The 27,751-nt window shown below is 43.2% G+C and overlaps 1 protein-coding gene across 1 annotated transcript in view; it reads right to left on the reverse strand.

Moving 5' to 3' along the window:
* Positions 1–27,751, reverse strand: part of LOC149473188 (ankyrin repeat and fibronectin type-III domain-containing protein 1-like) — a 455,911-nt gene that overhangs the window by 409,849 nt on the left and 18,311 nt on the right. The window contains exon 3 of the mRNA XM_089683050.1: positions 6,734–6,906. Within this exon, the coding sequence (XP_089539176.1) occupies positions 6,734–6,906 (173 nt within the window). The remainder of the gene's footprint in view (positions 1–6,733; positions 6,907–27,751) is intronic.

Consider the following 27,751-nt stretch of genomic DNA (forward strand, 5'->3'; position numbering starts at 1 on the left):
GGTATTTCATGGGGCCCCCTACTGGCCCTGGGCCCTCGGGCAGTGCCGAGTGTTCGAATAGTCAGTCCGCCCCTGCTCATCAGTTAAGGATTTGGGTGATTTAGAATCAGACAGAGCCTTCCCAACCAAGTGCTTAGAACAGGGATGCTCAACCTATTGCTCACAGGCCACATGTGGCCCTTGGAGCCCTCTGATGTGGCCCTCAACCTCAGACCAGGGAAGCGCATGTCCAGAGTTAGCAACCCATTGATCTTGAACTGGTTTTGCTGACCTGCCATTCCAGAGTATCAGAGTGTATCAAGCAGGCGCTGGCAGGGGAGGGAGCAGGAGCCGCATAAGATGTTTCCTCTATAGTACTGGCTCCTGCCCCAGGTGGAGGGATACCAAGAGCACTTCACCTTGGCTTTTCTAGCAGCCTGGAGAGTGATGCCAGCAGAAGCTGGAAGAGGAAAAGAAGGTCAGTGTATTAAATAACACATACACTGCACTTTTACAATGGGCATATTAGAAAATATAAAGGTTAACATCTATTAGGCTACTTTCACACTGATCCAAGGGTGCAGCGCCTAAATGCAGTAGTTTTGATGCACTTTCAGAAAGTGCACCACACCTGCAAGATGTACATACAGGAAAGCTGCACTGTTTACAGTTGTGGTTCGGGGGTGGTAAAACCCCATAGTTGAGATGTGTTTTTTGCCACACCCCCAACCACTGAGTAGCATCAGGGGTCACAATTGAGACCTCACCCCATGCTGCAGATGACCCATGTGTCCTCACTGTCACATTCTGTTTTACACCTGGACAGGAGGGGCGGTGAGGGCAGCATATACAGGAACAGATCCTCTTAATTTCCTCCTGCAACTGTTAAAAGTCGGCTTCTCCTCCTTTCCAACCTGTTGGCATTCACCGGCTGCAGGAAGAAAATGTTCATTATTCTAGTCAAAATAAAAAAATGTGAAATACTAAACCATTTCATTTCATTGTGGCCCATGACTGGTTACCAAATTACTTAAGTAGCCCTTGCACTTCAAAATGTTGAGCACCCCTGGCTTAGAAGCTGCTAAAGCTATGGGGAAATCAGATATGGAATCTGCTGAAGAGGGTGCAGGAGTGGGCTTGTAGCCTTCGCAATCTGATTAACAGCTGGGTAACTTAGGTCATCAAGTACTGTAGTACTCAAGTATTATAAACTTTAGCTAAGAGGGCAGAAGACCCAGCCACACCCAAGAGAGCCAGGGAGGATTCCAGAGAGGAAAAAGACTCTAACAGCAGAGGACAGCATGATTTCAGGCTGTAGATGTTGGCACTATCAGTATGCATGCTGTAAGCAACATCCAAACTGTTAGTAAAAATTAGGCTAGGACACCAGGGTGCCAGGTCTAAACTTGGACATGCTGTAGCAGCAGTGCAGATAGACAACATACAGGCTCGGGGTAAGAGGCAAGGCCTAAACTACTTACGAAACCCAGACTGACTTAAGAAATCCAGGTAGCTGGTAGCAGATGTGGGTCCATGACCAGAAGGGTTGGATAGCCAGAGCTGACCAGTGTCACTGTCAAAGGGCAGCAGGAATGGATTGAAGTTCCACGTGCCTCTTTGCAACAGGAACAGCAGCATAGAGATGCTTCAAAGATGCCTTGTGGTGGGAAAGAGTGCGTGGAGAGCATGTGTGAGTGGCACTGCGCCCAATGGATGATGCCAGCACTCTTTCCCACAATGTTAACCCCTTCTGCCACAATGCCAGGGGAACTGGAGTAAAATGGCACCCAGCACCAATAAAAACTAAGGAACTCCTGGTGCTTGGCCAAAATGGCCCATTCATAAAATGAGTCTTCAGAGACAGGGTGAGCAATAAGGGAATGGCAGCAGTTCCAAATTTAGAAAGCACTCCAAAGCTAATTTAACTAGTCTGGGCAAACTGTGCATGCGCATAGGAGTTACATTGTTGTTGAAACCTGTTAATAGGATACCAGGAATGTGTCAGGAGTATACACCGTAGTGCTTCCGTAGAGAAAACAAAATTGCAATGGGAAAGAGTACGTTTTTGTTGGGAGAAGAGACACTGCATTTCACTTTTGCGAAAAAATCTCTATTTCCAAGCAATTTTTCTATTTTAAGAGTTTAGTTCGTCTTTAATTGGTCTTCTTTGCCAGACAGAATAGAATTGTGCCCTCCTGCTAATTCTGTGCTTTACAATCTCTCTCCTTCAGACCTATATGTAGCAGCCCCTGATCTCCAAAGCATATGAGGTACCTCAGGGGCAGACTTAACTAACATTTCACCTCAGGGCTTAGTCCTCAGCAACAGTGGAGCAACTTGGGCAGATGGGTACCAGACCTTTGCAAGAAATTGAGTTTATTGACTCTCACTCAACACTTCTGTTAGAGAGGGCTAAAGCAGAGAACACAGATGGACTTGACAGACTGCAGATGAAGGACAGAAATATAAATATAAAACAAAGTATTATTAACCTAAGCCAGCATTCCATGAGATCACCTCCTCACTGTAAGACAGTCATTGGGTCATCATGTTTCCTGCCCAATTCAGGTCATCTCACGTCACCCAATTTTCAGATACCCCAGTTAGGCTGGAGTTTCCTCCATGAGGCTTCAATCCAATTGTTCAGCATTTTAGGCTTCAAACCTAGGCCTTTATCCAGACATATGGTCAACCTCCTCAGGCACCATGTCTGAGAGAATCAGACTGATTTCTACAGCCCTTCCCCCAAGTCATACCTGTCAGGACTGGATGTAGCCTGTATGATCTGGAGGTACAGTAAAAAAGTCTTACACTATTGTTTTATCCTTTCCTCTCCTCTCGTAGTTCCCTACATCTCTATGTGGCTGTTATGAAAAGCACGTGCGTTTCATAGCCTTTTTTTGTCATGGTACCCTGTAAATGTTTGTAACATCCAGAGGCACTCCAGTCCTGAACTTTATTTATTGGGTTGAAGGGCACTTACACTGGCCACTTGTTGGTGCCACATGGGAGATTTCCCCGTTTACCAGGGGCGGACTGACCATTTGGGAACTCGGGCATTGCCCGAGGGCCCTGGGTCAGTATGGGGCCCCATGAGATGCCCCTGGTACCTTTTTCATAGACTTTTTTGGGTGTGGGTGAGGACACAGGGACCCCATGATCCCCTATTGCCCGGGGGCCCCATGAGTTGTCAGTCCGCCCCTGCCGTTTACATCAACATTCCCCCCTTCACATCAGATTCCACCCAGAACTTCAGATTCAGCTTTCTTTACATTACTGTTCCCCCATTTCATCACCTCCTTCAAATCAGAGTTGCTCCCATTCCATCAGAGTCCCCCTTCCTATTGGAGTCCCCCCATTAGTGCTGGGACAAGGTCATTCAGCACCCAGGGCAAAGAAGCCAAACTGCAACCCCTATCCCCCTTCATTATGTGCAAGCTTAGGGGATGCTACCCCCAGCAGTCATCCATTTTTTCAAAATGCCTTGTATCAGAATGAGCTCGCTGGCTCCCCCATCCATACAACAAACTGCTGCGCCCAGGGTAGCCACCCCTCCTGCCCACCCCTTGTCCCAGCCCTGCCCCCCCCTTTACAACAAAGTATCCCTCCATCACAACAGAGCTCTCCCCATGGCCACAGAGTATCCCCATTCCTCCATCACAACAGAATCCCCCCTTCACAAATAGCAACAAATGATGTCTTGCATCCTGGTCCGCCCCTCTGCACCATGGAAACAAATGTTGTTGCGTGGTGCATTGGGGTAGGGCACTGTTCAGCCATGCTTACTTGGCATAGATGAGGCTGCCTGCCGCCCCTCCAGCCCCTCTACTTCCCAATTCCAATATCACAGGTCCTGGGGGGGGGGGGGGGGGCATCATTGAAATCTGGGGTAGGGGCAAAACCCATCCTAGCACCCCCTAGATCCAGCCCTGATACCTCTTCCAGCCTGCACCATTGGCAGTATACCTCCTAGTGGCTGTCCAGGGAAATAGAAACATTTAATACCCTGCAGCAGGAAGAAGCAAACAGCCAAAACGAAAGCCCAGGAGACAGTTAAAAAAGCTAAACTATCAATCTCGCTCATGCTGACTATAGCCAAGTTTAAATAGTCCATCCTGCTCAAGGCAGGGTGCAGGGGCGGACTGACAACTCATAGGGCCCCCAGGCAATAGGGGATCATGGGGCCCCTGTGTCCTTTCCCCAAACTCAAAAAAGCCTATGAAAAAGGTACCAGGGGCATCTCATGGGGCCCCCTACTGACCCCGGGCCCTCAGGCAGTGCCCAAGTTTCCAAATGGTCAGTCCGCCCCTGGCAGGGTGGCTACATATATGTAATGTTTCTTGCTCAATTACGTATGAATGGAGCAGGGACATCATCAGGTCCTTTCTGAAAGATCAGGAATATGTATATTTCGAACACACGTGTATACAAAAGAGTAGGACTGGTATACAGCACAGTAAGACGGTTAGGCATAGTTAGGAATCCCTAGTCTTCAAAATAACAGATTCATGTTTAAATGTTCCCTGAAGGCCAAGTCGCTGTCATCCAGAGGATTTTACACAGCAGGGTGGCTTGGTGTGATCAAGCAATGTCAGGACGAAAAACAAAGAACCAGTTTTGGCAAGCAGCGTACCCTGCATGCATTTCCATACTAAATTTGTGAGTTCGACTAGCAGGTACCTTTAACTCCCAAGCAATTTATTTTGCTTATTATCACTCATTCATTGATGCGGTCCTATCTTCAGATATATTTTTCCATGTTAAGCGCATACATGAGATCACAGTAATGCCCCTGGCAATGCCTTAATCTAGCTTTCTCCCCAGAAGGCCTACATAGATCCAGGAAATGTGCTTCCTTTACTAAGGTGTTTGTACATAGATGACACAATCATGGAAAGCCCTCAGCTGCTGCATCTCCCCTTATACGCCATCAATGAGACCCTGTTCATACTTGGGCATATCAGAAACGGGGGTAGAAATGCGTTTCTGCATATGCGCAAAAAACACACTAAAATGCGTGATGCGCTTGTAGTGCCATTATTCCTTATGAACCCACAAACTTTTTTTTGCATAAAAAAAAAATGTGCATTGTAAAACACTCTTGGCTCAAGTCTAAATTTGATAAAAGAAACCCTTGAAATAACTTTTCAGGCTCAGGGAACAATTGTTAATAATTACTCTAGCCACCGGTCACAGTCAGGGGCAGACTGACCATTTGGAAACTCGGGCACTGCCTGAGGGCCCGGGGTCAGTAGGGGGCCCCATGAGATGCCCCTGGTACCTTTTTCATAGGCTTTTTTGAGTTTGGGCAAGGACACAGGGGCCCCATGATCCCCTATTGCCCGGGGGGCCCCATGAGTTTTCAGTCCGCCCCTGGTCACAGTACATTAGACTTAGAAGAATGCTTCTTACATCTGCATTCATTGGGAAAATACAGATAGCGAAAAACAGCGTTATTGTTAGTGGTTATTCACCTGAGAGGCAGAAAATGCTCATTGCCCAAGGAACCTATAACAACCTCTGAAGGAACCCTACTCACTGGCATACTGTGGGGGGGCAGCTGGGGCGGTCGCCCAAGGCTCAATATTAAGGGGGGAGGGGTTGCAGAAATAAATAGAGAGAATAGTGGTGGCGGGAGCAGGGTGGAGGCATCTGTCTCCACATGGCGAGCGGGAGGCCCCACAGACGGAGGCAGTGAGGGCAGTTAGGCCTGAGAGTCTAGGAGGGAGAAGACCCCCACCATCTCCTGAGGAAGTGAGCAGCAGCACATGCAGGCCATGCAGCATCCCCAGCACGGCGCTGCCTCCCAGAGCCTTAATTCCTTCTCCAGCCCCCTCTCTGCTCCAACAGTGACAGTGCCTGGAGGACAGGCCGACTGGGACCTTGGGGACAAGGACTGGCAGCAGATTCAGACACCTACTGCTAGCACTAAAGATACCAGCATCATAGACAGAGACTGGGGCAGATGCTAAATACCTTTTCTCATCAGTAGGTAGAGCAGTCTGTGACTGCTATCAGTGTCCGGCTGAGCACTGGTTAATCTTGTAGGAGCAGTCGTCATTCTTCTCTGTCCTATGAGGCTGCATGACCCCTGACCCTTTGTCTGGAAAGTGCTGATTGACCCTGTGCCAATCACACGCAACCTCCCAAAAAAAAAGCAAAAAAAAACACCTTTCTAACCTTTCTAGCAATACACACCAAACTGAGCATATGCAGAATGTCTGCTAGGGCTCTGTACTATCAACAGATGTCTTGGGGACAGTAGAAGAAGGGGAGGATCAGAGAAGACAGGATCAAACATCCTTTTTACACAATGCGGAGGATTAACCCCTTAGGGTCCACAGTGAGTATAACAAGCATGCTTTACTGCATCTACAGACTGATTTTACTGTTGTGGGTTTAGTAACACGTTAAGAAAGGCTGTCCTGTCTGGTAAAAGATTGTCAGCAGGACCAGAAGTGAAAGCAAATCTCTCTAATGAAGCCCCAGACAGTTAAAAAAAACCTTGACAGTTCTAAATGTTCCCCCATTATCCAAAACCAAGAAAATGGTTTGTCAGCCGTTCAATGACAAATTGTAGAGTTTTGTTTGAATATTATATTGTTGCTGTATATTGCTGAAAGTCAAGATTTATAAAGCCACATATGAAGTTGTAATGTGCTGTCAGTACAATGGTAGACGATTTATCTGGTTTTTAAACTGGTGTTTAAATGAATGTCAAACCACCCCAAACCTTCGGTGTTGTAGGACGTACCAGCTGGCAGTTTGCATGATGTCAGGGTGTCTGGATTGGCTGAACATGTGGGAGGGAGGCGAGGGACTCCTTCTTGAAGTTGGGGAACTCTAGTCAGCACTGGAGACTGAGGGATGCTGGGTAGTGTAAGGGATTTCCCAAGAACCGGCCTCTGCAACTTTCTATCCAGGGACCTAATGAGAAGAGAAACAAAAAAAAACCTAAACATTAATGACTGTTCATATTCCAAAAGAACAAGTTTGTCCATGCTGACACTTCAAACTCTTTAGATATTCCCTCTTGAGGAAGTTGATGCCAACCACTGGTGATATTTTACTTGTAGATTATAAACCAGTAGAAACAATGGCTTGTAATGGGTGTACACAGGGGCTGACTGACAACTCATGGGGCCCCTGGGCAATAGGGGATCATGGGGCCCCTGTGTCCTTGCCCACACTCAAAGCACACCCAAAAAAGCCTATAAAAAGGTACCAGGGGCATTTCATGGGGCCCCCTACTGACCCCGGGCCCTTTGGCAGTGCCCTAGTGCTCAAATAGTCAGTACGCCCCTGGGTGTACAGCTACTGGCCAAATTATGCTGACATCTTCTTTCAGGAGGAGTTTTTTTAGCTCCGATAAGGTTGTTTTATAGATTATTTATTTATTTATTTATTTATTTATTTCAGGTACTTATATAGCGCCATCAATTTACGAAGCGCTTTACATATATATTGTACATTCACATCAGTCCCTAACCCTCAAGGCAGATACATAAAACACCAAAACAGCACAAATATATAAAAATAAGTAAATACATAAACACACACTGCAACAAAAAATGAAAAATATTAAAAATCAAACTATAAATAAAAGTCCCACTCCAAATCAATAGTGACAAAAAATATGTAAAATTAAAAAATAAAAATATAAAAAAAATATAAAAATATAAAAAAATATTCATGAAAGTCCACTTCCCAAAGAAACTTTATACCGTTCTTCCACCAAAATAGTGCTCAAATACTACACCGCACTCACCAGATATTGGTGAAAAAAACACCATTTAGGGTTATTTGGGGATCCTAGACCCAGTCAGTATGCCTCCAATTGGAGGCATACTGACTGGGTCTAGGATCCTAAAAAAACCCTAAAAAAAAACCCTAAAAGGTGTTTTTTCACCAATATCTGGTGAGTGTGGTAAGTATTTGAGCAGTATTTTGGTGGAAGCACGGTACAAAGTTTTTTTGATAAGTAGAATTTTATGAATTTTTTTTACATTTTTATATTTTTTTATATTTTTATTTTTTAATTTTACATATTTTTTGTCACTATCGATTTGGAGTGGGACTTTTATTTATAGTTTGATTATTAATATTTTTCATTTTTTGTTGCAGTGTGTGTTTAAGAATTTACTTATTTTTATATATTTGCGCTGTTTTGATGTTTTCTGTATTTTTTGGTGTTTACACTAATGAGCAGAAGCATTTATTTATTTGGGATATAATTTTCACGAATTTTGGCACTGGTGATTTGTGTTTAAAATGTTTTATAGATACGTTTGCTTGTATTACAAGCTAGCATTTACCATCATGATTAGAGGTGTAAAATTTCCAGACATTTCAAAGCCATTGGGGAAAAAAAATATTTTCCCCTGTTTTTTTTCTGGAAAAAATTAAAATTTTTGGAAAAATGTATTCAGCGTAGAGTAGTTGTACAAATTGAAAGTCTGGGAATGTGAAATGCAGAGTATATAAAATTAATATGCTTGATATAAAAGTAGAGCTTTTATCAAGAAATAAACTAAACTTGCTTTTTGAAACCTGTGATGATCTAGAAGCAGCAGAAAGAGTGTTTCTGGAATGAGAACTTTGGATAAAAAAGCTACTTGCACTTTTATTATGGTCCTCACCATTTAATTCCATAAAGTATTTTTTTTCCATAAGATTTTTATTACGTTTTACAGTCAATAACAAGATAATAGCACTGTACAAGAAAGTCACACAGCAATAAAAAACATGCTCAATGACACATGTAACATAATAAACAATCTGGTCAGTAAACAATAATCCAGACAAAAAGGAAAAAAGAGGGAGGGGAGGGAAAAAAAAGGGGGGGGGGGAGGAGATAAAGGTGAAAAGGAAAATATAGTGGGGTCGAGGAAGGAAGATTTCCCAGTCGCGCAGGGGGGAGGAAATCTTGTCATCTCAGGATAGGCAGATCCCCAAAAACTCGAGCTCCAGTTACTTGCGGAAATATCAGCTATCCAAAAAGGGATTGGAGACAACCCAGTAGTAAGGGAAATAATTTGCTCCATTTGTTGGAGGTCTCCTGAATAACCCATGTATGGAATTTTCCAAAGGGATTGGAGACAACCCAGTAGTAAGGGAAGTAACAATTTGCTCAGTTTGCTGGAGGTCTCCTGAATAACCCACGTATGGAATTTTCCAAAGGGATTGGAGACAACCCAGTAGTAGGAGAAGTAACAATTTGCACTGTTTGCTGGAGGTCTCCTGAATAATCCAAGTGTGGAATTTTCCAAAGGGATTGGAGACAACCCAGTAGTAGTGGAAGTAACAGTTTGCACTGTTTGCTGGAGGTCTCCTGAATAATCCAAGTGTGGAATTTTCCAAAGGGATTGGAGACAACCCAGTAGTAAGGGAAGTAACAATTTGCTCAGTTTGCTGGAGGTCTCCTGAATAACCCACATATGGAATTTTCCAAAGGGATTGGAGACAACCCAGTAGTAGGAGAAGTAACAATTTGCACTGTTTGCTGGAGGTCTCCTGAATAATCCAAGTGTGGAATTTTCCAAAGGGATTGGAGACATCCCAGTAGTAAGGGAAGTAACAATTTGCTCTGTTTGCTGGAGGTCTCCTGAATAATCCAAGTGTGGAATTTTCCAAAGGGATTGGAGACAACCCAGTAGTAGTGGAAGTAACAGTTTGCACTGTTTGCTGGAGGTCTCCTGAATAATCCAAGTGTGGAATTTTCCAAAGGGATTGGAGACAACCCAGTAATAAGGGAAGTAACAATTTGCTCCGTTTGCTGGAGGTCTCCTGAATAATCCAAGTGTGGAATTTTCCAAAGGGATTGGAGACAACCCAGTAGTAAGGGAAGTAACAATTTGCTCAGTTTGCTGGAGGTCTCCTGAATAATCCAAGTGTGGAATTTTCCAAAGGGATTGGAGACAACCCAGTAGTAAGGGAAATAACAATTTGCTCTGTTTGCTTGAGGTCTCCTGAATAATCCAAGTGTGGAATTTTCCAAAGGGATTGGAGACAACCCAGTAGTAAGGGAAGTAACAATTTGCTCCGTTTGCTGGAGGTCTCCTGAATAATCCAAGTGTGGAATTTTCCTCAATGTCAAAACTCTCTTCACTTCAAAGTCCAACAGTAGGAACCCCTCAGGGTAGCCAGCAAGTAAAAAACAAAGAAAAGTCAACACATTCAGGTCATAATTTGTTTGTACGTATCTGTGGTCAGAAAATTGATCCAACATGCCCAGGTGGAGTGGTAATAAGCTATCTGGTCTTGAGAAATATAAATCAATTCCTCCATTTCAGCTATCCTATTCAGTCTACCGAGTCAATCCCCCAGGCTTGGAACTCTCCTGCTTTTCCAAAGTATAGGAATGCACATTCGAGAATCATTGATCATGTGTGATGCTAGTGATCTCTTGTAGCTATTGAATGGCTGACTAGTCACATGAAGGAGGTATTGGGCTGGAGAGAATGTTATTGCATCACCTGTCACTTGTACAATAATATTGTGCACCTTGTGCCAGTAATTGGAAAAGAGGGGGAAGGACCACCAGATGCAGAGATGTGAACCCACCGCAGATAGACACCTCCAACACCTATCCGTTGTCGATTGGGAAAATGTATGTATAGTTTGGGGCACCCTATACCATCTAGATTTCAGTCTATAAGCGTTTTCTTGTACCGAGACATTGAGGGAGTTTTTATGAGCCAACAAAAGAATATGTTCCCATTCTTCCTCACTAAAAGAGCAGTTCAGGTCTCTCTCCCATGCCTTGCAAGCCATAAAGTATTTTTTAATGTCATTAAGGCACCTCTGGTATGCAAGGATATGTTTTGTCATCCTTGTAGCATTTAGAAAAGAATACTTCTTCTCACAGTATTTGCAATTTGCTGCTCTGTTCTCAGCAGAAATTGGACCCTGGAAATGTTTACAAATTCTAGATGTTGGTCTCACCATTTTACTGAGAGAAGGAAAAGAAAACCAAATTTACTAACCAGCCTATAGGTAAACATTATGCTGTGGTGGTGGAGAACATTAGTAGGAATCGATTAAAGGCATGCCTCCCAACTGTCCCTGATTTCGAGGGACTGTCCCTGATTTGGAACAAAGTCCCTCCTTCCTCCTCATTTGTCCCTCATATTGGTCTGATCTATATAGTTGTCTATAAAATGCACTACTTATCTATCAAAAAGTATTTTACAATGCTAAAACTTTCATCCAATTTCTAAATTGCTGCATTTATTTATTTCAGGTACTTATATAGCGCTGTCAATTTACGCAGCGCTTTACACACACACATAAACATATATATATATATATATATATTATATATTCACATCAGTCCCTAACCCTCAAGGGGTGTACAATCTAAGGTCCCTAACTTACATTCATACATACACATACTAGGGCCAATTTGGACAGGATCTAATTAACCTACCAGCATGTCTTTAGAGTGTGGGAGGAAACTGGAGTACCTGGAGGAATCCCACACAGGCACAGGGAGAACATGCAAACTCCAGGCCGTGGTTGGGATTCGCATTTGGATATTTCCAAAGCCAGTATAAAGGAATAGTAGTATATAGTAGTAATAGTTGTATATAAAATGCACTATTTAATTATCAAAAAGTGTTTCACAGTTCTAAACTTTTCAAGCAATTTCTAAATTGTTGTATTTGTAAACGCCAAGAACCAGTATAAAGGAATAGTCGTGGTAAAAAAAAGCACTTGTAGGTTTTACTAATCATTTTTCTGTCTAATTGTCATTTAAGGGGGCGTGGCAGGGGTGTGTGTCTTACAACTACATACATTTGTTAATATGGTATGGTTAAAGGTTATATAGATAAACTAATTTGTCAGACAAATTTACCCTCTTAGCTGTCAATTAAGACCTGACAGGACAGAAACTATCATCTACTGTATCCCAACAATCACCCAACTATAGGAAGCACAAGATGAAGCCCACAAGCAAACTAAACAGGAGCCTTTTTTCTGCAGTGCCCCTAGTGACAAAAATACATATATCTCTTGTTTGAGAGCTGCATTGAAATGTAAAGTGCTACTTGAATTGTATTCCAGGATTTGCTTGGCTACAGCTGAGAGAACGTGCAATAATTTAAGACTTTATGTAAAGTCCCAGAAATCTTTTATTAAGGTCTTTGTGTTATCCAGTTTAAATATCATGTTATAGATATCTTATTTATTATTGTAAAAACATATTCTACACTCCTTTTGTTTTTTTTTGTTTTTTAAATTTTTCCAGAAGAAAATAAAGAATGGCTTTGGAAAAAAACAGAAATTTTTTTTTTCAATTTTTCCAGGTTTTCTTTCTAGGCCATCCCATCTCTAATCATGATATAGCATTTATAGCTGTGACAGTGTACATTTAGCCAGGGGACTAAGTGTGAAGTTCAAAGACAGAAAAGGAAAGTATTGAACTAGCTTCCATTTTCAAGAACCTGCCCCATCCACTCCAGTCTTTCGACATTTGATGGTTGAACCTTTTCCCTTATGGGTAGGTCTAATGGCCAAAGTGAAATGCAGTATATTACAGGGAAATGGACAAAGCCACAGGAGTTGGTCAATTTACACACCAACGTACCCCACAGACATCCCCTGTTATGTCATACCACTGATGATTTACTAATTTGTCTTGACCAGGGGTGGACTGACAACTCATGGGGCCCCCGGGCAATAGGGGATCATGGGGCTCCTGTGTCCCTGCCCAAACTCAAAAAAGCCTATGAAAAAGGTACCAGGGGCATCTCATGGGGCCCCCTACTGACCCCGGCCCCTCGGGCAGTGCCCGAGTTTCCAAATGGTCAGTCCGCCCCTGGTCTTGACTTTAAGTTAGCCTGTACCCTGAGGAAACCAGTAGGTTCACGTGAATGGCAGAATAAGAGGACACAGAGGGCAAAAATAAGTGCAGCATTAGGCTTTTTAAAGTTAAAAAGCATAAAAATGGCCACTCCCGTGTGTAGAAGGTGTAAAGAGCCTAAATGACAGACATTATTCCTATCCACTCTCCTATGAGAGTAAATAAAACCAACAAATCTCGTTGCTGAGATGTGGCTCCAATAACTCATGGCCACATGGTCCACCCCACTGAGGGACGTCACAGAGCGTCCTCCCTGTTGATCCTGTCATTTCTTTGAGCCATTGGAGATGCATCTCAGTGGTGAGATTTGTCGGCTTCATACTGCCTCAGCCTCAGAGTGGCGCTATTGTGTGCCATTTATGCTCCTTACACTTTCTACACATGTGAGTTGTCATTTTTTTTAATGCTTTTTAACTTTTAATAAAGGCACCTAATGCTGCACTTATGTTTCATTAGTTGAAGATTTCCTTGTGTTTTTGAGGAGTGGCAAGGACAAGAGTGCTTTCTTTATCTACATCCTTCACAACTGATTGAAGAACTGTGTCTGTTTTAGAAGGGTTGCTTGCTACCTATTTGGTCTTATTCATTTGGACCTCCTGTTTTTTGTCTTGCATTTACCCAACTAGTTATCATAGACAATTCAATTTAATTTCCTGCAACCACAGACTATTGTGTTCCCCCGTCTCTGCTGGGAGAACACAGTGATTATTGCTAGCAGCTATAGCCCATCCAAAATGTGGATGGGGTGCCACGAGATTGTGCCTAATTTTAAAGGGTGTCTTGACTGAAAAAAGTTGAGAAACACTGCAATACAATAAAGGGAAGGTAAGTCTGGGGAACCAAGAGCTTCATCAAATTTTCAAATCATATGACTGTGAGATGCCTTAATTTTAGTATTCAGGCTTAGAATGGCACAGTTTCTAGTGGAATCTCCAGTGGCGGCTGTTGTATTCAAGCTATCGCAGCACCAAAGGCTGTCTAAATACCCCAACAGTGACTACATCTCATTGGATGCAGTCATTATTCAGCCTATAATTTTTGACCCAGCTAAGTAGATTTTCAAATTGACTTTTGTCCAGCTAAATTGTGCTGAAAGGGCCATCCGTGGCTCTAAATTCCAAAGTCCCAGCTATGGCCAGCTTATATACTTTAAAGAACACCTTACATTTTTTTATAGCAAATCAGTTAAAATCTCTAAATATAATCCATTGACAGTATTGTTTTGTTTCTGAAGGTGATATGGAAATCAGCTAATTTCCTAGACAGAGAACTTGCTTTTGACTACTGAGGGGATGCTTCCAATTCTTTCACATATGATTGGTTGTTGGAGGTACCTGGGCCGCAGAATGAGTGGCTGTTCTAAAACTGTTATTGGGTCACACTTCATCTTTAAGGCATATCTGCTGTACTTGCATAATGACATTGTAAAGCTCAATGATCTATGTTGGACTGGAAACCATCCATGAACTAAAGCCATTAGAAAATTAACACTGGAATGAAGACAGAGCTCCTGGAAGGAAGCATAATCTCACTGGTATCAGAACAGTATCAAGCAATGCTGGCACAACTTGTCACCTGGCTGTATAGAAAGCGCATTGCAGTCATTATCACATTACACTGGCACATTGCAAAGTGACAAATTAATGATAAAAAAAGTGACGGAATGCTGCAAACATTGTGGTAGAAAGGCATATAAACATTCTGCAATCAAAGCAAATTTAAATTTCTTAAGGTGGAAGTGTTCCGATACCTGCAGGTAAAGCTCTTTGTTGCTTCCATGACCCATCCCCTACAGACCGGATGACCTTAACTCCTTTAGAACGATGGTGCCAAGATAACTCTACACCCTCCAGGCTTGATTTCCTTGCTGTACAACTAACTTCTAAGTGCCTCTACTCTGCCTCAACACGATTACATGTACATGGGCATCAAATCTCAATATTATTATTGATTGTGAACAATGGACCCAAAGCTGGTAAACCGCCAAATTGTGCTCTCAGAATGTCCTAGCCATAGAAACCAACCATAAACTCTAAGGCTCCATGCACGCTAGTGCTTTTTTAGGCTCCTAGAAGTTGTTGTAGCACCCTCCTAGTTACACTAAGTGAAGCTAGAATCCTAATGGTTAGATAGGAGCTGAATAGCAGCTCAGGTGTAATAGCCAGAGGGGTCAAATTCTGGTCAAGGCTGAGAGACTCTGCAGGCCAGCGCCTCTGGAATTTCCCCCTGCTCTGAGACTTTCGGAGAAGGGCCTTAGAGACACTGCAGGCCAGCGCCTCTGGAATATCCCCCTACTTTGAGGCTTTCAGAGAAGGGCCTTAGAGACACTGCAGGCCAGCGCCTCTGGAATATCCCCCTACTTTGAGGCTTTCAGAGAAGGGCCTTAGAGGCAGTGGGTGGATCTGAGGAGTGGTCGGCTGCACCTTTGAGGGACCTCAGCCAATCCCCAACAGGAGGCTTGGCAAGGGACTGAACTCTCTTAGAAGGTGTTAGAATCTGCTCAGCAGCAGGAGTGGGAGAGTGATGGTGGAAGAGGAGTGAGAGTCAGGAAGATGTGAGGCTGAAGGAAGAAGGCTGCCAGGAGGCCTGCTAGTATGGGACCTGCCTGTGAGCCTGGAGCTGGAAAGGAGGAAACCTCAGGACTCACTGGTCCCCGGAGAGAGGGCCACCTGTGTGGCAATGAAGGAACAGCCCAGCTGACAGGCCTGGAAGCAGCAGCCATTCCACAAGCAGTACAGGAGAGGATCTGAATGAGTACACCTGCACCCCCTGGGCGGAACAGGGAAGGAGCACTATAACATTAGCCCTCTGCTAGTGACTATGTACCTACTTAAGGGAACAGTAGCCAGAGCCCCTGCTCAGGAAGAACACCCTCAGATTGCTGGGAGTCATCTAGAGTCTAGTGTAGTGTACCTGGAGCTGCTGGCTAGCACTCCAACAGAGACTGTGTGTCAGAGAGAGAAGTGAACAATTCAGGAAGTTGTCCTCAGATTTCAGTTCCCTTGGGTATCCTATACCTCCCTATACCCCATCCAAGTTTAATCCCCTCAATAAAATAACAAAACCAACGGTCAAGGCCTGATTTCTGTCTGTGGATGAAAGCTGTGTGGAAAATGCTAACTGACTGGCTGTGCAGGACTATAGGGAGACCCAAAATCATCAGCAATCCCCAAGGGGCTAGTGCTACACCGTTATCAGTATTTTTTATTCCTGCTTCTAGAAGCTAAAGACAGTTATCCTATGTGTCCATGCACAAACACTGGGTGCAAGAGGCTCTGGCGTTTAGGTGTGGGTGGAAGGCACAGGCACATAGTCCAGCCCTGCTACCGACAGCCTTTTAATCTCTATGAGAGACTGACAGTTTCTGCATCCGGACAGTGTATTGCGTACTACAGTATGTGCCCAGGGACAAATGTCCAGAACACAAACCTCTTGCATTCCAGGCATTTATAAAATAGAAAAATAATCCTCACTGGGGTAATCTCCTTCAGAAATACAGAATAGAGCTGCCACTGTACAACTGTGATACCAATTATTTCTAAACTTAAAATTCCTTAAAGCAGCGCCAAATCTCAAATACTTATTATAAACACAAAAAGTTCTTATATACGTAATTAAAGTGCAAAAAGTGCATAGGTATGAACCATATACAAATAAAAGCGCAAGTGCATAGCAAACTATAAATTATAGTGTAAGTGCTGTGCCAAAAAACTTAAGTTTATAAGATTTCCATTAAATAAACACTATATGGCTTATAACAGTTCATGTATTGACTTCAGGTGTCTCCACACTTCTATTTCCAAGTGTACAACCAGTGCTTCCACCACCGCACACTACCATTAAAGGAGCCTCTTACCAAATGGCATGAATCATTAGATTATAAATGATCAACAGCACGCAATATCATTCCACATGAAATGGTCTTCTGGTATAAGCTCCATTTCTAGTGTGGATCCCCTCCGTCACCAAATGGTGTGAACCATTGGATTGTAAATGGTCAACAGCGCTCAATCTCATTCCACATCAAATGGTCTACTGGTATAAGCTCCATTTCTAGTGTGGATCCCCTCCATCACCAAATGGTGTGAACCATTGGATTATAAATGGTCAACAGCGCTCAATCTCATTCCACATCAAATGGTCTCCTGGTATAAGCTCCATCTCCAGTGTGGATCCCCTCCATCACCTCCAAGTATCAACATCAAAAGGAAAGATGATTTTGAAAAAAAATTTAAAAACTAAGCCTTTATTTAAAACACACCAACTGTACAAACAAAATAATATAAAAACATCCAGACTTGTAATATTGCAATAATTATTCCAATGTAGCAGGCTGATCCTCAGTGCCAGACTCTGGTTGGCGCACGTTCATGAAGACGGTATGACATAGCCAGGCCCTATGCGTTTCGTCAGAAATGACATTATTGGGGGACTGGCTCATTCTAGGCATTTGTCCCTGGGCACGTACTGCCTCAGACATTAGTAGCACTCGATGCACTATCTAGCTGCAGCAGCTGTCAGCCTCTCATAGAGTTTTACAGGCTGCTGGCAGCAGGGCTGGATGGTGCACCTGTTCCTTCCACCAGCACCTGATGGAGCCTAGAAACCTAGCATGCATGGGACCTTAGATGTCAGGATCTGGGTCTGAACCTGCAACCATTGCAATGTCTGGCAATGTCTTTTCATGCTGAGGGATCCTGAGATGATGTACAGCATCCTGTCTGATCCATTGGACAATCCTGCCTTGTGCGTGTTTCTGCTGAACCTTGATCTCTTTGCTCCTCCCATGAGCTTCCTATTTAAGGTATGCCTTTCAAATTCCTGTTTGCCAGATTACTGTGCTCTCTCCAGTCAATATCTCACTCTTGTCACTCCTACTGTTGTCCAAATATCTGCGACTACTCATTACCAAGTTGTTCTTTGACTAGGTTTCTGCCTAATCCCAACTTGCGACCAGGGGCGGACTGACCATTTGGAAACTCGGGCACTGCCCGAAGGCCCGGGATCAGTAAAGGGGCCCCATGAGATTCCCCTGGTACCTTTTTCATAGGCTTTTTTGAGTTTGGGCAAGGACACAGGGGCCCCATGATCCCCTATTGCCCGGGGGCCCCATGAGTTGTCAGTCCGCCCCTGCTTGTGACCACTTGTTAGTGATCTTTGGCTTGTTTACTGACTATGCTTCTGCTTGATCCCTATCTGCTATATCTGCTACTGGACCCTGGCCTTCTCACCTCCTGGTGGGGCAATCCTGAGGACCACAACCTGGTACTAACATGCAGCAAAACCAATCTCCACCATTAAGAGCTCTGGTAAATACCGATTAGTACTTAGACTCGGGTGAGCCTGTGTCATTCACCAAGGGGGGGCCTTCTGCTGCACTTATCCAGCTGGTCGGTGGCCTCTCTACTGCTATAGCTACTGGCCTCCAAGCCTGACCCCTGACTGTGACATTAGACTTTTGTGGGACTGTTTCCTGAATGTTTCTGAACAACCTTACAAAAATGCCCTTTTTCATTGTGTTTGAGCATCTTCTCATGAGATTTGGTATCCTTAGCTTTCCCAAGAACCTAAGATGAGAGCGAGTGATGTCACTGATGCCAACAGGAAGCAGCTGGAAGACAGAACATAAGTCTGGGATTTTTTTTTTAATTTTCCTCCAATATTTTAGTATTTTTAGTGCTTTCAGTTAGTATTTTTGTTATAAAAAGAGTGGATGGGGGGCAGTGTTTCATTTACAAGAAGCGCCATGGGCATTTTATAGAGAGAATAATCGGTTCATTCTCTTCCTATAAGTGCTCCAAAAGACTCTGTGGTTTAGCAAGCAAAAGACATTTGTGTTTCATGAGCCGTTCTCCATTTGCATAATGGAAAAGGACAAATCATTATAACAATTAAGAGTCAGAAGCAATTGCTGGTTTCTTTTATAAGAGCTGCTTGTTTTGAAAGTTCTCGTAGATTACTTTTCACAGAAATACCACACAAAATCTTCAATAGAGGCACATCAACATAAATATCACTTTAAAAAATTTCCAGCCCCTACATTTAATCATGTGTTCAATGGAAAAAGAATAGCATTGTCATAGCCTAATGTAATTTCTGCTACAAAATTAAACTTTCCTATACTGGACATAATATACAGTGTCAATACTACAAGTTTAAAGCGTTCAGACTTTCAACAGATATTGTACAGGAAAGATTTGAATTCTTATATTGACTCTGGGCAATGGAAGTAGTTCTAAGGGTTCATGTACACTGCAGCTGCTAAACTGACGTTCAGGAACTGTTCAGCATTTTTTTCAGCAGCCCCTAAACTCTCCCTAATGTTTTCCTATGTGTCCATGTACACAGTCATTTACAGGCAGTTGAGTTTACAGTCGTTTTTTGGAATGCACCAACCTTGCGTTCAGTAGATTTTATCAGCTTTTCAAACGTATTTATTAGCATTTGTATTTAGAAGCTTTAACTGTTCCATATCCAAATGCTGTCCAGAGCCTTTTTTCATCATCAGCTTTTTCCATGTATTCAAATGGACCTAGCACACCAGAGCAGTCAGTTCCAGGTTTTGCGTGAAGGAAAATGGTAGAACGTGCCGCATTATGCTCATGACGGGATCCATTGTGAATACAACCAGAAAAGACAGGTCATCTCAACACATACTGTCATGTTTCACGTTTCATATGCCTTTAAATGTTTTCAGTGTTTTGTCTCTGCTCCTCCCTTTCCTTTAGTTTAGCTAATGTTGCATAGATAGCCCTCCCCCTTCCCAGAGATGCATTGCAGTAAGCCTCATGGCATGGAGGAGGAAACAGCATGTTCTTTTGACCTATGAAATTTCATTGTTGTAAGATTCTCTCATTGTATGGAATAAACTTCACAAGATCTACAAGATGTCATTCTCCTTGAGTTTCTGACTGTGGCATCCAACTGAGGTTGAAGTTATCGCTATCTCATCACAACTGTAAGTTACAGAGATCACACTATCAATGCTTAGATTGGACACACAAAACACATACTGCTCTCTCTGCTTCTGTTCTCTCTATTTCTCTCAAAATGTCTAAAATAGTTAATTTTTTTACTGTTTTTCAGTGCATTGTGGGCATTTGGGAAGGTCTCCTGATGTTATCTTTAAAAAACGCTTCTAAACGCAAACACACATAAGCGCGGTATGAAAACGCGGCTAAACAGACGTTTTTTAACCTACATTTTCCAGCAATCAGTTTCCATCATTCAGAAGTGTTTTCCAAGTGTCCCGTGTACATGGAGCCTAAAGCTGTTTGATTTTTTTTATTCAGCCAACGAGCTGAATGAAAAAAAGCAGAGTAGATTCCTCCATCTACACCAGTGGTTCTCAACCTTCCTAATGCCGTGACCCTTTAATACAGTTCCTCATGTTGTGGTGACCCCCAACCATAAAATTATTTACCCAGTAATTATAATTCATGAGTGTCGTTTTACCTCCAATACTGCTGCTTTCAACACAGTAGCTGCTTTTAACAGAGTAGCTGCTTTCAACACAGTAGCTGCTTTTAACAGAGTAGCTGCTTTCAACACAGCAGCTGCTTTCTACACAGTAGCTGCTCTTTACACATCGGAAATATGTGTTTTCTGATGGTCTTAGGGGACCCCTGTGAAAGGGTCGTTCGACCCCCAAAGGGGTCGCGACCCACAGGTTGAGAACCACTGATCTACACAAATGAGATGGATGGAGGAATCCCTTCTGCCGGAACATTGTATTCTGACAGCTGTACCTGCAACAGTGGTTTTCCAGCTTGTCCCTTCGACAGAAGTTGATCAAACGATTGGGACAGCCACACACTGGTTGAAATTCAGCCAGTCCCTGATGAACCAGACAAATTTTGATTGGTGTATGGCCAGCTTTAGTGTTGGCCACCTTCATGCATGGGGAAACATTACTTAATCCCAACTCCAGGAAATGTGAAAATTATCCAAGGGTTAATTATTCTGTCTAGGTGTCATAGAAAAAGATCTATTCACCCAATCATTCGCTCCTCTGTGCTGCTAGACCAGTACTCACACCCAGGGCCTGGACAAGGGATGAGCAAGAGGGGCAGCTGCCCTGGGCAAAGCAGAGCAAGGGGGCAGAAGATGAACACAGGGCAGTAAACCCATTCTATAACATGCATTATCAGTGGGGGAGGGAGTGCAGTTCCACATTCATGCCCTGGGCACAAGATGAACTTGTTTCAGTACTGCCCGAATCTTCTCCCCTATGCTCCAGTGGTCCAAGGTCCTGACGTAATCATGACCAATGCAAGGCCCGTAGCACTGCATTGGATGTGATGGTGGTGCAGGACAGTCTACCGCCGGAGCATGAGGGAGTGCCATATGCTGGGGAAGTAAAGGATCGGGGAAGTAAAGGATCAGGTAAGTAAAAATGATTCTTCTCTCCCATAAACTAAACAAGCAACTAACCCTAATCAAAACCCAACAGCAAAAATTAAATATTTGCCATTTACCAATTCTTAGATGTGACAGCAATATTCATATTTTTTAGGTTTTTTTTTTCCTTTCTTTTAACCTGGTGATCCTGCCAGTAACACATTCCTGTGCTAGGATAGGAAGTATGTTAGGATTGCAGAACACCCCCCCTCCCTCCTTTTCTCCACAATATAGGTGGCCACCGCACACCTCGCCCAATTGGTTATCAGGTAATAGCAGCCTCAGCTCAATTCACCCAAGCCATGGGGGTATGGGTTGAATGAATCAAGCTGAGGCTGCTTTTCCTGCTAACCACTCAGGCTGGGCAAGGTGTACGGCGGCCAAGCTATCTCTTCCTATGCCTACAGTAAACCTCTACCATGCTTCACTGTTGCCTGCAGACACTCATTATTGTACTGCTCTCCAGACCTTCAGTGAATAAACTGCCAAAATACCTGTATTTCAAATTTTGACTCATCACTCCAGAGCACCAGCTGCCATTTTTCTGCACCCCAGTTCATATGGTTCCATGCATAGTTGAGTTGCTTAGCCTTTTTTCTATGTCGAGTTATGGCTTTTTCACCGCAATTCTTCCATGAACACCACTTCTCCCCAGACCAGGGGCGGACTGACCATTTTTAAACTTGGGCACTGCCCGAGGGCCAGGGGTCTGTATGGGGCCCCATGAGATGCCCCTGGTACCTTTTTCATAGGCTTTTTTGAGTTTGGGCAAGGACACAGGGGCTCCATGATCCCCTATTGCCCGGGGGCCCCATGAGTTGTCAGTCCACCCCTGCCCCAGACTGTAGGTCTGGTTTCTCTGGACATCTGTGGACATCTTCTGATGTCAAAGGGAAGTAAGCACGATGTGTCTTTCATCTGCCGCACTTATTAAATCCATATAGAATGTCATGCCTGTCTAAGATAGACATGAGCTTGGTTGTCTTCCAAACGTATCTCTAGACAAACTCCAAACGTGAACTCTTTTTTTACTTCACTGAGTTGTGGGCAGCAAAGAGCTCAGTGAAAAAACAGCGCAAGTTAGGAACTCAGCTAAAGATATGTTCGGAGGCTGCTCAAGCTCATTTCTAGTCTAAAAATGCCTTCTCCTTACAATGACAACACTGCTGTGTAATTTCATGACAAAATGAGCAGCATTGTCACCACGGTACAGGAAGTAAAAAATCCAGAGATCTGCTGGTACAGTCAGCTAACAAAAAAATTGTGCTACAAGGAGGACCCAGAAAAATGAAAAATTGATTGTGTATTGCTAGTGACAGACTGTACCATTTATGTCTCTTTTGATTATGCCCACAGTTCCACTTCAAATATACATACACAGGTGAAATATACACCGATCAACCATAGCATTATGACCACCTACCCTAACATTATGACAACCCACTTATTATTCAGTAGGTCCCCCCTTTGTGGCCAAAACAGTCCTGAACCATCGAGGTATGGACTCCACTAGACTTCTGAACAGGGGCGGACTGACCATTTAGAAACTCGGGCACTGCCCGAGGGCCAGGGGTCTGTATGGGGCCCCATGAGATGCCCCTGGTACCTTTTTCATAGGCTTTTTTGAGTTTGGGCAAGGACACAGGGGCCCCATAATCCCCTATTGCCCGGGGGCCCCATGAGTTGTCAGTCCGCCACTATTTCTGAAGGTATGCTGTGGTATCTGGCATGAAGCCATTAGTAGACAATCCTTTAAGTCCTATAAATTGTGAGGTGGATCAGACTTCCCATAGTGCATTCTGGTGCCATCTCTACCTCTGGTAAGCAACGCACATGCACCCAGCTAACCACATGATGTAAAAGAAAATGTGATTCGTGAGACCAGGACACCTTCTTGCATTGATCCATGGTCTAGTTCTGGAGCTCGTGTAGGTGCTTTTGGCTGTGGACACGGGTCAACATGGGCATCCTGACAAGTCTATGGCTAAACAGCCCCATACACAACAAACTGTGATGCACTCTGTGTTCTGACACCTTTCTATAGGAACCAGCATTAACCTTTTCAGCAAACTGAGCTCCAGTAGGTCCTCTATTGGATCAAACTATGCAGACCAGCCTTTTCACATGCATCAATGAGCCTTGGCAGCCCATGACTCTGTCACTGTGTCACTGATTTGCTGGTTTTCCTTCCTTCGACCACTTTTGGTTTCTTTCTGACCACTGCAGATCAGGAACATTCCACAAGGGCTACAGTTTTGAAGATGTACTGACCCATTTGTCTAGCCATTACAATTTGGTCCAAGTCAAAGTCGCTTTGACCTCGCTTACACTTGCCCATTTTTAATGCTTTCAACACATCAACTTCAGGGACAACATGTTTACTTGCTGCCTAATATATCCCACCTTCTTTCAGGTGCCATTGTAATGAGATAATCATTGTTACTCACTTTACTTGTCTGTGGTCATAATGTTATACTGTTTGGCCATTAACTGTTCATTGGCATACATAGTTACATTGCTGTTTTGCTGAGAGAGGTAGCCACCACTAGCAAGACAGGAGAGTTGGCTTACATCTTGACTGTGTCAACCATCTTTTGTCACCCCCACTCTTATATCATGTCACTTTTTTCCTTTGGGAAGACAAACTGTGTCATGACATACTGGAGCTCATTTATTATTTACCAAATAAGAACACTGGAGCATAAAGTGCTAGAATTAACATTCCTGATGTAATTTTTCTTGGTGAGTTAGATGGTGAAAGCTATGATTTGGATCCTATAGCTTACCTATCTACTACCACTGACCCAGTGGAGTTGGTTTACATAGACATTTTGCAAGGGAAATTGCACTTTGAAGGGAAATATTCCAAAACTCAGTGGAAGTGGAGACTTCCGTTGTCCGATCATGTGCAAAGATGCTGTTCTTTTATTTACCTTACACATGTTTGGGTATTCTTTGCCAAGTGAAACTTCACCACATTCAATAAACTCTGGAGAAAATTCCCTTACAAAATGCAACTTCCCTTGCAAAATTAAAAGCCTAATTGCCTTTTTTAAATCCAGAAATCTGGGACTTCTACAGGCTGCCCAAAATCCACAAGCCAGGAAATCCAGGCAGACCCATCATAACAGGAATGAACACACTCACCGAACAAAATTTTAAAACCATTAGTCATGAACAGGGGCGGACTGACAACTCATGGGGCCCCCGGGCAATAGGGGATCATGGGGCCCCTGTGTCCTTGCCCAAACTCAAAAAAGCCTATGAAAAAGGTACCAGGGGCATCTCATGGGGACCCCTACTGACCCCTGGCAGTGCCCAAGTTTCCAAATGGTCAGTCCGCCCCTGGTCATGAATACTGCTAGTTTCCTGCAAGACACAACTGACTTTCTGAACAAGATCAACAATATACAGCAATTACCACCAAATACACTTCTAGTCACTATGGATGTAGAATCCCTGTATAGTAACATCCCTCACAAGGATGGATTAGCTGCATGTCACAGATCCTTATCTTCCTCAACAAACCATAAATACACTGCTGAGGATGTTCTCTTAGATTGTAAGCTCCAAGGATCAGGGCCTTCCTAGCCCTCTTGTATTGAACTGTATTATTGCTGTATTGTCTCCCATTATATTGTAAAGCACTGAGCAATCTGTTGGCGCTATATAAATCCTGTATAATAATAATAATGTTACACAGCTCATTGAATTCATACTTACACAACTACTTTGCTTTCAATAATGACATCTGTCTTCAATGTATGGGTACTGCGATGGGAAGTTAAACGGCACCCCAATACGCCAATTTATTTATGGCTGATCTGGAGGAAAAATTCCTGAACAGCATGCAACAAAAACCATACAGATACTATTGCTATATTGATGATATTTTCATCATATGGACAGAGGGTGAAGAAAATCTAAAGCAATTTTACTCATTGATCAACACTTTTCATCCATCAATCAAACTAAAAATGGAATACTCAAACACACACGTCAACTTCCTAGACACCACAGTATACATCAGGGATGATACGCTTCACATCTCAATATACAGGAAACCCACTGACAGATGCAACTACCTCCACAGTTCCAGCTTTCACCCCCAACACGCAAAACGAGCCATCATACACAGTCAGGCCATCAGATACCAAGAATATGTTCAGACCCGAAAGGCAGAGATAAAAAGCTTGGGACACTAGCAGACTCCTTCCATAAGAAAGGTTACAAGGAAAAAACTATCAACACCAGCATAAACACAACCTTGAAAACCCAAAGAGAAAATCTACTTCAATACAAAGAGAAAAAAACAAAGAACCGTGTACCTCTGGTAACCACATACAACCCAGCAATAGAAAGAATAAGAAAAATAATCAAGAATCAACCCATCATAACAGAGGACGGAACTCTGAAAGAAATATTTCAGCAACCACCAATACTGGCTTTTAGGCAACCCCCTCAATCTCAGAAGTAAACTAATCAGTAGGAAACTTCCTTCAGATTATGAGGTCACAAATAATGGAAGCAAACCCTGCAATAACAAAACGCTGCAAACTGTGTAACCAAATGAATCCATCAAAAAGTGTCTCACACTCAAAAGGGATCTTCAGTATCACCGGATCATACAGCTGCACCTCCAGTAATGTGTACCTTATCCAGTGCAGAAAATGTAGCAAAGGATCATACGTTGGCGAAACAGGACAGAAGTTGCGAATAAGGATGAATTTGCACAGACGTACCATCAAGGACCATAAAGAAGATGACTTCTGCACACATGTGGGACACCATTTCGCACAACCGGACCACACTATGGAAGACCTCAATATCTCAGTTCTTAAAGGAAATTTCAAAACTATCCAGGAAAGGAAAACATTTGAACTAAGAATAATATTTCTATTTGATACAAAAGATAACGGCCTTAATTTGGACATGGGATTCCTCACTCATTATCCAACAGTTTTACGACCCCCTCTGTGACTGTTGTCCCAAATTCCCCCAACCCACAGTCTTTGCTTTTGCTCTGTCTTATCTCTAGTCTAATTATAACCATTGCTCTGTACATTTGTTTGTGTGTGTTTTTTTCTGTATTTTCAAAAGCAGGGCAGCAAAAGCAGGACAGCAATTGCTGCCTTCATACTACTTTTTGTAAAGGATTCTTTGGAAACAAATAGCAATCAAGCAACTCTTGTCTTTATTCTCTTACTCCTTTTTTTCTTTCTTTCCAATCTACCTTCACAACTTTCTTTCTATGCCTCCTTCTTTTCTTTGTTTTTTTTCCACTCAACTCATTTGATTTCCTGATTCTATTACATAACATACGCAACTTGAACTGTGTTCTTTTATCATTTACTTCCAATTTACATTGCATGCCTGCACAAATGGACAATCATGGACACACTTGAACGAGTCTTCCAAACTATCACACATTCCCATTGGCCAGTGGTTAAGGTCCACGGAGGGAACTTAAGCAAAAAAAAGGTCCTGACAAAAAGTACCATTTAGTTACATAGAAAGGCATAGACCTTAATACTACTAATTTTCTAGGATCGATTCCATAGCACTCCATGTCTACCTGAATGTCTATTCAGACAACTAATTTTGCTAGGAGAGACTGACCAAGAAGAAACCAGTCAGCTAGAACACAACAGTCTGCAAAGATGGTGCAATGAGTTCTGAGTCTTACAACAACTTGAAAGGGCAGGGTGCGAGGAAACATCTCCAGAAGGGTAGGCAAGAGAAGGGATAAAGACTCTGATCATGATTGGTGAGATGGAAATCACCAGAAGGGCTGAGGATAGCTGAAAACAGACAAAAATACCTCTGGAGCAACCCTAGTGGAACCCTGATAAAGAGCAAGTCTGCCTATCCCCAATGTCTATCCATAGGTCTATGGATGCTCCTTTACTCCCCAGATCCAGCGAATCACCAACATCTGTGGCACAAGGAACAGACTTAGTAGTACAACCAAAAGCAAACACCTAGTTGGATGTCAAAACAACAGAAGAAACTTGAGTCCCTTCCTCAAAATGAATAAAATCTGTCAGGGAAGGAGGACCTAACCCTTGTTGGATGAGTCTGCCACAGTCAATAAAAGGGTTCTTTATGCCTTTTTGAGGATACCTGCAACAAGATTAGTGTGCTCTGCTTGATGCCCAAGAGATGGACTTGGCCTGCTGCCCAGCGTGAACCTCCCCTCTGTAATCAGAGGCCACCAGGTGAGAGGAACTGGTGTCAATGAATGTCTCCTAAAGAGATCAATGTGTGTGAGACCAATGCTTACATTATTATCCCGCACAGGGACAAGACTACTTTCCAGAGGAAGGACTCCCAGTCCTCACCATTCTTGGTTGTGAATACACAGTAGTACTTTGGTGGTGTGAAACAAAGTCTGACCCAGGAGACCAACTGAAAGCAGAATCTTATGAAGCAAAGGGAACCAACTGTTCTGGAAGACCAGAAGGCAGCTAAAGGATGGAAAGACTTTTCAGCTGCCTGGAGGTAAGG

The sequence above is a fragment of the Staurois parvus genome, unplaced genomic scaffold (assembly GCF_062004578.1).
Source record: "Staurois parvus isolate SC_StPar_1 unplaced genomic scaffold, SC_StPar_1.0 ptg000018l, whole genome shotgun sequence".
Taxonomy (NCBI): Eukaryota; Metazoa; Chordata; class Amphibia; order Anura; family Ranidae; genus Staurois; species Staurois parvus.